Source organism: Schistocerca serialis, chromosome 9 (genome assembly GCF_023864345.2).
Source record: "Schistocerca serialis cubense isolate TAMUIC-IGC-003099 chromosome 9, iqSchSeri2.2, whole genome shotgun sequence".
Classification (NCBI taxonomy): domain Eukaryota; kingdom Metazoa; phylum Arthropoda; class Insecta; order Orthoptera; family Acrididae; genus Schistocerca; species Schistocerca serialis.
The window spans coordinates 178,557,321-178,570,562 of record NC_064646.1 but is presented as its reverse complement, the minus strand read 5'-3'; the positions used below and the strand labels follow the sequence as shown (position 1 = coordinate 178,570,562).

General features: G+C 40.1%; 1 protein-coding gene across 4 annotated transcripts in view; it reads right to left on the bottom strand.

Moving 5' to 3' along the window:
* Nucleotides 1-13,242, bottom strand: part of LOC126419292 (protein I'm not dead yet-like) — a 263,495-nt gene that overhangs the window by 93,840 nt on the left and 156,413 nt on the right. For all 4 annotated transcript variants that reach the window (XM_050086458.1, XM_050086460.1, XM_050086459.1 and 1 more), the window contains exons 2-3: nucleotides 2,816-2,987; nucleotides 2,407-2,500 (exon numbers count right to left, since the gene is read on the bottom strand). In XM_050086458.1, the coding sequence (XP_049942415.1) occupies nucleotides 2,407-2,500; nucleotides 2,816-2,987 (266 nt within the window). The remainder of the gene's footprint in view (nucleotides 1-2,406; nucleotides 2,501-2,815; nucleotides 2,988-13,242) is intronic.

The following is a 13,242-nucleotide window of genomic DNA, read 5'->3' as shown; positions in this document are numbered from 1 at the left end:
GTATACATTATAAAGGTCCTAAAATGGAAATATCACATTACGGGTTTTCTAGCAATTTTTCCAAGGAGAATCATTAACAGAATTCTGTAAGCTGTATATTTCATTTCCTCTATTCATAAAATGAGGGAGAGTCAAACGAAAACCTGAAAAGTATAATTAAAAATCAACATTTCACACAACTGTTTTGTAAGTTGACACTACTGTTACCAATCGATGACAATACTGCACTACAGGTGGCAGAATATTACAGACAAGTGAAACACGGCCATAATACTGGTTCATAATGGCTACTCCACTTGTGAAATGCATCAAGGAAAAACAGCTTTCTATTATATGTTTTCTGAGCAGTGAAGGTACAAAACCTACTGAAATCAATTGGCAAATGAAGGGCCAGTATGATGATGCATGTCTATCACTGCAGCAAATGTATGAGGGTAGTAGAAAGTTCAGAAATGGTGTCACTCATGTGACACACTCAGTGCCTTGTGAGGCACAATATGTTGTGGCATCAGAGTCTGCTGCAGCAGTTGAAGCCATTGTGATAGAAAATTGTCATGTGATAATGGATGAAGCAGCCCAAATCTGAATACTAGTCATGGTTCTGTAATTCACATCATTCATGAAGTGCTTGATATTCACAAAGTGTCTGCAATACGGGTGCTATGGCAGTTCACTCCGGACCTGAAAGAATGATGCATTAACATCCATGAAGAACTTCTGCAGCACTTTGGACCACCATGTGATGGCTTCTTTGTGAGAATTATTACAGGATACAAAACCTGGGTACACTACCACCAACCCGAAACAAAGAGAGAAAACAAGGGACTGCTCCATTTCTCATCCCCAAAACCAAAAGTTCTGGGCTGTCATCTGCAAGGAAGGTTTTGATGTCTCTCTTTTGAGATGAATGAGGCATTGTCTTGGAATACAACACAACTAGCATTGTCTTGGAATACAACACAACTAGGGGAAACACCATCACCAGTACGTAATATTCCAAATGTTAAAAAATCAACTTTGGCATGCAATAATATCAAAGTGACATGGACTTCTGACTGCAATAACAATGCTCAGCCTCAAACTGCCTGTGCAACACTTGCTATCATTGATGACCTGCATTGCCATATTCGGCAGACCTCACACCGAGTGGTTACCACATGTTTGGACAACTCAGAGGCAGTGGGAGAAAAGAAATTTCTTCTGATGAAGGGGTACAACAAGTGGTGCACGAGTGGCTGCACACATGACTAAATGATTCCCCCCTCCAGAGGAACCCACACAATTCCTAAACGCTGGAGGAAATATGTAGAATGACAGAGAACCTAAGTCAAAAAATGATACATTCATTTTCCACTTTTGTTCAATAAAAAAAATAAGGTTTTCATTTGACTCCCTCTCACATAAGAATTGTTCTTTTAACTCACACAAAATTTTAATTCTAAATTTCTCAGTTGGTATCATCTGAATATCCATAGGTAGTCCATTAAATAATTTTTGTCACTGTTGGGAAGCTGTTTTGTGACTTAATTCATCAACATCTTGGACTATCTTTATTGCAAGTGCTGTGTTGATAGACTTAATTTCTCTTCCTGTAGATCTCATGAATCATGATTTGTCTTCAATTGTGGGTTTTCTCTGCATATTCCAGTGACGAACTCTTCTCGGGTGATCAACCGAGTGGTGGTGTCATCTTGTCACAACATTTTGACGAGTTTCATACCCATTATCCTCAAGTGAGGTGACCTCACTTAGAACTAATTAAACCTAACTAACCTAAGGACATCACACACATCCATGCCCGAGGCAAGATTCGAACCCGCGACCATAGCTGTCGCTCGGTTCCAGACTGTAGTGCCTGGAACTGCATGGCCACTCCAGCTGGCACAAAACTCATCAAAATGTTATGACAAGATGATGCCACCACTTGGCTGATCACCTGAGAAGAGTTCTTAGATGATTTATCTTTGTGTGAATGAAACAGCTGAATACATTTTGGCTGAATACAGTTAGCACTACTCATCTAGGAGAAACTGTTTCACAATCATTAATTTTTGCTTGAGGTAATGATCCTCATTGATTTCTTTTGCAGTAACAGCCTATTCTTGCAGCCTGCTAAGTGGCCTCACAGCAGCAGGCCATAGAAGACATGGCTGTGTAACATTGTGTAGCATTAGAACATTGTTGGTAGGTACTCTTCTGATGATATACTTATTAAATTCCTCAACAAATCAGAATCCATGAAAGTCTGGAACATGTGTACTATGTACTGTTGCCCAGAAGTTTATCGGCTACTGTGCCTGCCGCCCACAGCATTCCAGTACCATTGAGTCTGTATGTCATCCACTGAACTCTATCTTGAGCTTTTTGGAGCTAAAATCAGCGATGAAACATGTTGAAGGAACTTACCTTCCTGGGCTTGTGCCAATAACAAGTATTGCTCGTAATGCTATCCTTTTATGGAGGTTGCAATGTTCAACTGATATGGCAATAATCAGCCCACCTGTAAAAAAAATGTTATAATTTTTTATAAATTATATTCTTCAATTCAGATGTATAAAAAAAGCTGATTAATTTTTTTCCTGTAAAGCCATCTTTGAATTTTTATTTAGTCATTGTTAGAGTACCTTACTCATGTTTTACATTATCGTATGAGGTCATAGTGTACATTAGACTACAAACTTAGGATATTTTACAGTATTTTGATTTGCTAACTAGCAGTTTCACATGTTATTGCTAAATTTTTTGTCTGAAAACTAAAGGTACATGAAATACCTCTAACTTTTCTAAGTATAATACAGAGAGCTATATTACCAACCTATGAACATCATATTTGTCTCCTTGAGATACTGTATACAAACATCATCTGTGCTGAGTATTCCAAGCAGAGGGAACAAAACCACTGGAAGCAATGATGTAACCGGCAGAGGAGCTGCCTCTGTTATCCAGAAGAGAGCCATCACAAGCACCACATAACCACATCTTGCTTCCTGAAAAAATAGAAGGGAAAGCTAAATTAAAGGCAACTATTGTAACATATCAGCTCTAAGCCTGCTTTGCTTCAATATCCTCTTATTACATCTAGCACATTAAAGAAATTGGTCCAAATTCCTGGTCTCCTGCACAGCTGAATACATGCAGCCTTTATTCAGTCTGAATTGCAATTTGGGGTGTTGCTTTACATATGTTAAGGATTGTGCATGAAAATGCACAGAATTTATGGAACTCCTGCTCATTCAGACGCTGGAAAATACACTGTGGACTTACTCACTCGAAGAGAACATATTGGAGATACCAGTGAGAAGCATCTCCCAGAGTCTAGCTATCATCTGGTGAATGGGTGAACCTTCCATAACGTGATTATAGTTTGGCACTTCAAAAAGGTTGCAGGTGCTTGTAGAATACTCTTTCAAGAGTTTTGGAGCTGATGCGTATGTCAAGGAATTTTCCCTGTGATATGAAGAAACTTTCAGAGTATTCACTGATAAAATATGCAAGTAGTACAAGAGATCCTGTCAGCACGCAGTAACACAGAGTGTGTTGTAGTTAGCAGAGTAAGGAGTAGGACAAATGGGAATGCCATTAATAGAGGCAAAAGCTGATCAGTTTGTGGACACTATGTTGATTGACAGAAAGGGCTGATGATCAATAATTTTCGGGAGCTACTGTGGACTCATAAAACTGAGAAGTCAATCATGTATTGTTATGGTAAAAGCTCAGTTTTGGCTTTCTGCTAAAAGTATTTATTTTCAGCAGATTTTTATCTTATGACAATGAAAGTAAATATAATATTTCTAGTGCAGTTCTGTGAAAGAGGTCACTGACTGTATTTTCACTTAGGAAGCTTGAACGTTTTGGGCCAAAGATACTGCTGTAGACATTTTTTTAATGTGCAAGTGCATTGTATTCTGTACATTTTAACCTAAGGATTAGATTTTGGTTGACTCAATGCCTATTTTTCAAATATTATCCCAAGATGTACTCTTTGTTCCAAAGATTCCAATAACATCAGAGGAACCAGTTGTTTGGACAAAAGGAGACTGTGTGTAAGATATGATACACCAGTTATATTTTGGACTATAATCAGGTAGTTACAGGACTCATATTTGTTGTCTTGGACTTGAGAGTATTCAAACTGTTCTCATGGGTCCAAACAAGGCTGGATACCACTGTCAAAACAGTGTCACAAGTGTGGGAATTGATCTAGATTCATCACTGGAGTATTTACAATTTGGATTTACCTCATGAATCATCTGGTCTGCTTGAACGGCAGCCATAAGCACTTCTTTGACCATGCAGAGAAAAAGAGACTTACAGTATGTGTTTTACAGTAACAGGTCTCAGTAAGGTTTCATTCCATGCAATTTTTGTGTAATCCCTCAGAGGAATCCGCATTGGATACACTACACCTATGATTAATGATAACTATTAAACTATCGGTATAGAAGGGGTTTATTATATAATACTCAGCGATCTGCAATCAAAGCGTAATTGTCATATCGTTTCCTCAACTCTGTCAGTGCCTTCCAAAAACGAACTCCTTTTGCATTTTGAGAAGAAATATCTGAAAGATGCACTACAATTACTCAATTAATGCACCTATTCCTAATGGGCACAAATCAAAAGTACGTCTGCTGATAATTGTGCAGGCAATGTCTACTATCAACACTGCATGAAATGTTTGCAAGGACAGTGGACCATATGTTAAATTTATGCTAGAGATTTCAAAGCATCTATTTTGTATAGAGGATACGCATAAGGCAGGAAATTTACCGCAACGTAGTCATCCTCCGAGTACGCTGGTTATTGTCTCACGAAAACACCTTTGCAATCATTGTTGGTGATTATGTCACGCTCCCTGTTGCTAACCATTACGATTTCTAATTTCCTGATTACGGAGTTGTAGTTTGCTGGAACCTATTACACTGTATTGCTTCTCTATAATAATGAAGTTGTTTATTTCCTATTTGGTTCTTTTAAATCGTATTCACTAGTAAACTTTTCTTATCATATGGAAATTAGCAATGTCATGTCTTTACTGCGTTTCCGCTATATAGTGAATCATATTACGCTGTTGTTATGCTGCAGCATCATTGTTCGTAGAGCATTTTACGTGTATGACTCATGTAATGTCGAATGGCAATGGCAAACCAGCTACTTTCCCCCACGATTCAATGGTTGGCATTTATTACCACATTGTTCGAAACGCTACTTGCTGATTTTGAGACTCAAGCTTGTAGCAGAATAAGGGCCTGTTTAATAGCTTGTTTGATCGAATGACCTCTACTTGTCTGCGACGTCTGTTCTCTTGTTAACGCATCCTGCTGTGTGCAAGAGAAAGAACAAAATTCCTCCACTTGGCACTTTGACGGTGTTGATATCATAGGAACTTTCGTTTTCTTACATTGGTTAATGTAGCGTACGGTACTGAATATTTCATTTATGCACCTATTTACCGTGTTTGACGTGTTTCAGTGAAGTGGATAAACTGGAGTATTGTGCCATCATAAAATTCTTTATTTTAATTGGTTTATTGCCAACAGAAATCCATCAAAAGTCAGTGAAGTTTCAAAAGAAGTCTGCTCCTTCATTTCCAACTTATAAGAAATGAATGACCGAATTCAAAATTGGAAGTACGGCGCCCCTATTGAAGATAATTTACATGTGGGATGTCCCAAAGCTTTAATCACTGATGGAAGCTTGTGAATAAGCTGGATATGTTTGACGATCACGGTTAAATCTGCATAAATCAGCTGTCGTCATAGCTTATCAGAAGGAATATGGGGTATTGGATATGAAGACTGTAATGAGAGACACAAGTCAGTCAGTTGTCTCCAAATACAGGAAGCTAAGAGCTAGCCTCTGGGTGACGTCTGGAATACGTTTTAGAGGAAGTCGGAATTTCACAGGAAAATCTCAACAAAACCGGGATACAAGGCAGCCCTGGTAATGATGTGCACTTAATCCTTTTGAGTCCCAACAACATGAAAAAAATTATTAAAAAGTTTTCCACAAAATTAATATTATCATATTAAACAACAAATACAAGAAGAAATTGGCAAAAAGTAAACAATATCTTTTTAAGGACGTGGTTTCACTTTGAAACCACTGGGAAATATTAGAGGTTTTCAACCATCAATCATTTCACGTTCAAAATGGTTCAAATGGCTCTGGGCACTATGGGACTTAATATCTGAGGTCATCAGTCCCCTAGAATTTTGAACTACGTAAACCTAAGTAACCTGACATCACAGACATGTATGCCTGCCTGTCGATCCTGCGACCGTAGCAGTCGCGCGGTTCCGGACTGTAGCGCCTAGAACCGCTCGGTCCCAGCGGCAGGCTCATTTCACGTGATATATTTGAAAGCAACTTCGCATTTTTACTAGACACAATCCCACATTTCGAAACACTCGAAATACCTAAAACAAATTATAGGCTTCCATAACAAGCAAGAATGGGCCTACAATTTAAGAAAATATAAATCAAATGTACATTCTGCCCTAGTAGCTTCATTTCGAAACAACCCTTAAAAGCAATAGTACAAACTCAAATTTATGTTACAATAAGTTTAAATATACTTACTTTCACTGTCCGTGATCTCAATCTGACCACTAAAAAAAAAAAAAAAAGAAAAAGAAAGAAAAAGAAAACAGAAATACGCGTGTCATAATCTCCTACAATTACGTAGCACAACTCCGCGCCAACTGTTGCTTTGAACCCTGTAATGACGTCACAGAAGTACTTCTGTGTACCACTAGATGTCTCTATCTTGGGATAGCATCGGTAATTTCATGCGAAAGGCACTGGTACTTCAAAACAAAATTAATATAACGGCGGTTTCAGGCTAAAACCACTTGTGTTGAAAGTATTAAGCACTAGCCTTACAGTCCATCTGCCAGTGTTCCGTTTGTCTCACAGAAAAAAAAAACAGTTAATCCAGGAGAATGGCCCTGAGAGATTTTTATTAATATAGTTGGCATATTATTATGTACTACTTATTTTTAATTGTGTTGATGGAAAGATATTAATTGTCTTGAATTACTGTTTTGTTAAGGATAACCAAAATTTACTAGCCTTGGTGAAAACTGAACATTTTGTGAAAATAGATGATTGTAATGTACTCTTGATAAGGTGTTTAAAAAATTGTCACATATTTCTACAAGAGATGGTAGTAGATAGAACCAGACGAAAGTTCCTATAATGATGGGTCTGCAAACCAATATCTGTTGTATCTGTTCTCTCACTCCCATCCGTCTGTTATGTAGAAGTATTCACCACAGGCAGTGCTGCATGTGGTTACCATACCCTTAAGCCCTTCTTCACAGTGAATCACGCACGCTCTCAGATCCGCCTGGCTCCATTCTGATTGCGCCTCATGCATTGATCACATATGTTACGGCGCAGAGTCAAGCGCTGGCACGCCAGTCAGGATCGACAGAGAAGAGATGGCTGTGAGAAGACGTCAGCCAATCGCACTGACTGACCCATCTCCAGGACGACAATGCAACAATAGCTGCCCACATGTGAAGAGGACATAAGCACCGTGACAGACTGGTGACGGCTCAGTTCACTAGCAGCTTCAAGATTAGCGACTTCCATAGCAGTGTCAATGCTAGTCACTTCGCTTGTAATCTCTATGTAACACAGACTGGGACTATCTGTACCAAAGAATACTGGTTATTTCGTATGTCGCCCTTTGCTTGCGACACATCTGTGTAATTGCAAAAGCTAAGTATTGTAATTTTCTTTTTGTATTAAAACTCATTAATATGATTTGTTTGAATGTTTGTCTAGCGAACCAAGTATGCAGGCTTCCTAGACACCACAACATGCACCTGTCAAGTGAGCACATCTTCGATGGGTTTAGCGTACATCAGTGCCTCTAAATGTCCCCATAGCCAGGTCCGATGAACAGGAAGGCGACGCTACATGACCTCCTCGACCCGAACGTCGCCCATGAAACCTTGCGGTGAAGTACCTACTGCCGCACGATCCATAGAAAACGGGTGGTGCCCCATCATGCATAAACCATAGCCCTTGTCTTTCTGCAAGGATAACGTTCTACAATAGCACTTGTAGTTCATCATGCAGAAATCAGTGATGTGTAGCACCTCGTTCGTAATCAGCTTGGTAACGAGTGTAGCCCGATGAGTCTGTAACCGACAATTCCTGCTCATACATTCTTACTGAAGCAATTCTTATGTCTCAACTCTTTGATTGCTCGAGAATTTTCTTCTGCCCACACGTGGTGATCTCTTGTGTAATCTCTTGTGAATCCTGCATACAAATGTGTTTTATTCCAGTTACTGTACATAACACCAGTTGCAAAACGACTATGTGGACGATGTGGCCTATTTCACACCATATTTTAGTTCTACATGACGATGCTTTGCTGAGTGTATTTATATATTTTGACGACGTCATTACAGCTTTATCACATTAGAACATGGTGTAGAACAGATCTGAAGATGGTCATTACTGAGAAACCGTTCATCGTCAAAGGACTTTATATTGTGATCAAAGACTGGAATAAAAAAACGTTTGACAGTACTGTTTGTATTCGCGACTATATCGCAGCTTGTGAATCCTACATACACCACCGAATATTATAATTAGTCGTCACAAATAAAACAAGTTAAAAAGTACCTCGACAGGTACTGCTTTCCAGGACTGTAATTATATCAACGTTTCTCCTAGTTTTGTCCAAAATTATCTCCTGTAGGGATATGTGACTCTGTTTTGTAAACACTTTGTACACATGCAGAGGACGCAGCTAATCACTGTTTGAATTATTGATTCGCAAGTGTCACAGTCAAGTGAAATGATCTTGTTATTAATAAATAATCAACAATAATGAATTTCAGAGAAGGACCTCAACTAAATCCATCACCACATAACTCGCGGCTGGGCTGCGATGCAAAACAGTGATTTCCCACCTTTCTGAGGCCGTTACCTCTGAATGTAAACAGATACTAGCTGGTTTCCCGCTCCCCTGTCCCTCATCTTCATCAACATTAGCCCTAACTATACTTTAGAATGAGAGAGAATTTTCTTTGAATACCTTCATTTTTAAAATGACTAAAGATAAATGATACTTAGTTTTTGTATGTGTTTTATTAAACCACAAACTAATGAGAGAATAGGTACGCTTATTTCTAATAACCTTTTTTAATAGATTAATGAAACAATTTTCAGAACAATGCGGGTGTTACCTAAAAGTCCTCACAAAAGAAAACTAGTAATCCACATCGAGGGTACACGCTTGTTACAAAACATGCGCCCTCTGCTCCATTGCTCTCGCTAGCGATACCTGCAACGCATGCATCCTGCACCCTCAGTTCAGATTAAGCAAATTAAAATGTGTGTAGTTTACTTAGGTCTACTCTTTGGAAAGCACTTAAATACTGGACTCTTGAACTGGCAGAAATTGCTGGACATCAGGCAGCCAATGCTTTGTGTACGACCACTGCCTAATTAATAATAATAATAATAATAATAGAGCGTAGGCCCCACAGCAGCGTAGCAGCCATTATATAGTTACTGTTGTAGTATTGTGTTGTCTGTTTGTTTATTGTAGCGAAGTGAGTAATGAAGCAATTTCTGATCTACTGCAGTAACTAACTACAACTAGAAGAAGGCGTTTCCATGAGACATTTAATAGCATATATAATACATATACATCAGTTTTACTGTCGTAGGTGCATGGTACAAAGTACGTGTGTAGTGGGCCAATTATGCGAGGAAGATGGTGTCCATTCATTTGTTTCATAAGCGGTAACCTCCACGGCATTGTCAAGCGTTAATGCTAGTGACTGAACAAGAAAATTAATTTTTGGTGATCCCATTCGTCAGCATTACAGTCTTAACAAACAGTGATAATAGCAATGATCTTTTAAAATAATTTTGTTTCGTGGCTGACATACTACTAAACACTTTGGTTTTTAACCCCTACTAAATTACGTTTTACCCCTCAGGAAGCTACACTACTGGCCATTAAAATTGCTACACCACGAAGATGACGTGCTACAAACGCGAAATTTAACCGACAGGAAGAAGATGCTGTGACATGCAAATGATTACCTTTTCAGAGCATTCACACAAGGTTGGCGCCGGTGGCGACACCTACAGCGTGTTGACATGAGGAAAGTTTCCAACCGATTTCTCTCATACACAAACAGCAGTTGACCGGCGTTGCCTGGTGAAACGTTGTTGTGATGCTTCGTGTAGGGAGGAGAAATGCGTACCATCACGTGTCCGACTTTGATAAAGGTCGGATTGTAGCCTATCGCGATTGCGGTTTATCGTATCACGACATTGCTGCTCGCGTTGTTTGAGATCCAATGACTGTTAGCAGAATATTGAATCGGTGGGTTCAGGAGGGTAATACGGAACGCCGTGTTGGATCCCAACGGCCTCGTATCACTAGCAGTCGAGATGACAGTCATCTTATCCGCATGGCTGTAACGGATCGTGCAGCCACGTCTCGATCCCTGAGTCAACAGATGGGGACGTTTGCAAGACAACAACCATCTGCACGAACAGTTCGACGACGTTTGCAGCAGCATGGACTATCAGCTCGGAGACCTTGGCCGCTGTTGCCCTTGACGCTGCATCACAGACAGGAGTGCCTGCGATGGTGTACTCAACGACGAACCTGTGTGCACGAATGCCAAAACGTCATTTTTTTCGGATGAATCCAGGTTCTGTTTACAGCATGATGATGGTCGAATCCGTGTTTGGCGACAACGCGGTGAACGCACATTGGAAACGTGTATTCGTCATCGCCATACTGGCATATCACCCGGCGTGATGCTATGGGGTGCCATGAGTTACACGTCTCGGTCACCTATTGTTCACATAGACGGCACTTTGAACAGTGGACGTTACATTTCAGATGTGTTACGACCCGTGGCTCTACCCTTCATTCGATCCCAGCGAAATCCTACATTTCAGCAGGATAATGCACGACCGCATGTTGAAGGTCCTGTACAAGCCTTTCTGGATACAGAAAATGTTCGACTGCTGCCCTGGTCAGTACATTCTCCAGATCTCAGCAACTGAAAACGTCTGGTCAATGGTGGCCGAGCAACTGGCTCGTCACAATACGCCAGTCACTACTCTTGATGAACTGTGGCATCGTGTTGAAGCTGAATGGGCAGCTGTGCCTGTACACGCCATCCAAGCTCCGTTTGACTCAATGCCCTGGCGTATCAAGGCCGTAATTACGGCCAGAGGTGGTTGTTCTGGGTACTGATTTCTCGGGATCTATGCACCCAAACTGCGTGAAAATGTAATCACACGTCATTTTTAGTATAACAAATTTGTCCAATGAATACTCGTTTATCATCTGCATTTCTTCTTGGTGTAGCAATTTTAATGGCCAGTAGTGTATTATCCACAACTTGGGAACCAATGATTTACAAGAAACTGACGCTTCAGATTCATCTGTGTGTGCAAGAGAGGTGCCACCTCTGTAGAATGCTGACCAGCAGCAAATACGAAAATTCAATTTCTTAGAAACATTCTGATCGTTTTAAAAAGAGACCATATTTTCAAGCCAGAACTACTAGAAAGTAGTACAGTATTTCTTAGGCTATGGATCAGATTCTTCTATCTGATTAACTTGCAAAACAACAACTTTTGAATATCCCGCAATTCTTCTGCATCAACTGGATGAAGAAATCGAGTCAAAAGACCTGGATTGTAAAACCGAAAATAAATCATACGTCATCACGAAAAATGCGTATCAAAACGAAAGAACTTTGTCGATGGAGTAAAGAAATGAGGTATTTGATGTACGACTTACAACATCCGCACCATTCACGACCGCCCCCCCCCCTTCACCCCTCCGTCCCCCCTCCCACAGTCGTCCACCTGATCCCACACCTAAGGCCGTTTGTGTATGAGTGGCGTATTGATGACGAGGTCATGACAGCAGTTGATGGCCCAGTTATTAGCCTTTCAGTACCGAGCTTTAATGATGAAATATTTACATTTAAAAACTGTGGAAAGAGTTTATTGATCCAAAGGAGGCTAGGTGGAATATTAAGTGTAATTTCTTTCTATCTGGAGACACTTTCTTCCACTGTCTTACTGAGAAATGTCGTCCTTGCGTATAATTCGAGTAAAATAGGAAGGCTACAGTGAAATACGTAGTCCCAGATTGCTCTCTGTGCTTATTGGCGACTATGGAACTGGGCTGAGCCTGCGGTGCAGCGTCGTCTTGGAAACGCGACGGGGTGGCTTACTGGCCTGCTTGATCGTTGCGTCTCTCACTAAAGTGCCAAAGTTGACCTCTCGTTGTTTCTTCCCAACGTTAAATTCAATTTCTGCTTCGCTGGACTGTGCATTTCATTATTGACAATATTGTTCTACTTGCTGGCAGGTTCATAGAAGGTTACGAAAGTTCGTCCATCGTCCCTCAGGTCCCGAATGTAATTGTTTTTCTCCACTCATATATTCTCTGTTTTTTCCTGGAACTGGAATTATTTTCTGCTGATACTCTTCTTCTTTCCACCCTATGTTTTATTTCTATTTTGGCTTCTATAGAACTCAGGTGGGAAGAGCTCATATGGAAGACCAGTTCTAAGCAAAGAAGGGAAGGCAGAAAGGTGGAAGGAGTATATAGAGGGTCTATAAAAGGGCGATGAACTTGACGGCAATATTATGGAAATGGAAGAGGATGTAGATGAAGATGAAATGGTGTATATGATATTGCGTGAAGAGTTTGACAGAGCGCTAAAAGATCTGACTCGAGACAAGGCCCCGGGTGTAGATAACAATCCATTAGAACTACTGATAGCCTTCTCTTCCATCCGGTGAGCAAGATGTATGAGACAGGCGAAATACCCTCAGACTTCAAGAAGAATATAATAAAATTCCAATCCCAAAGAAATAAGGTGTTGACAGAAGTGAAAATTACCGAACTATCAGTTTAATAAGTAACAGCTGCAAAATACTAACGCGAATTCTTTACAGACGAATGGAAAAACTGGTAGAAGCCGACCTCGGAGAAGATCAGTTTGGATTCCGTAGAAATGTTAGAACACGTGAGGCAATACTCACCTTACGACTTATCTTAGAAGAAAGATTAAGGAAAGGCAAACCTACGTTTCTAGCATTTGTAGACTCAGAGAAAGCTTTATTCTGAAGCTGGCAGGGGTAAAATATAGGGAGCGAAAGGCTATTTACAATTTGTACAGAAACAAGATGTCAGTTATAAGACTCGAGGGGCATGAAAAA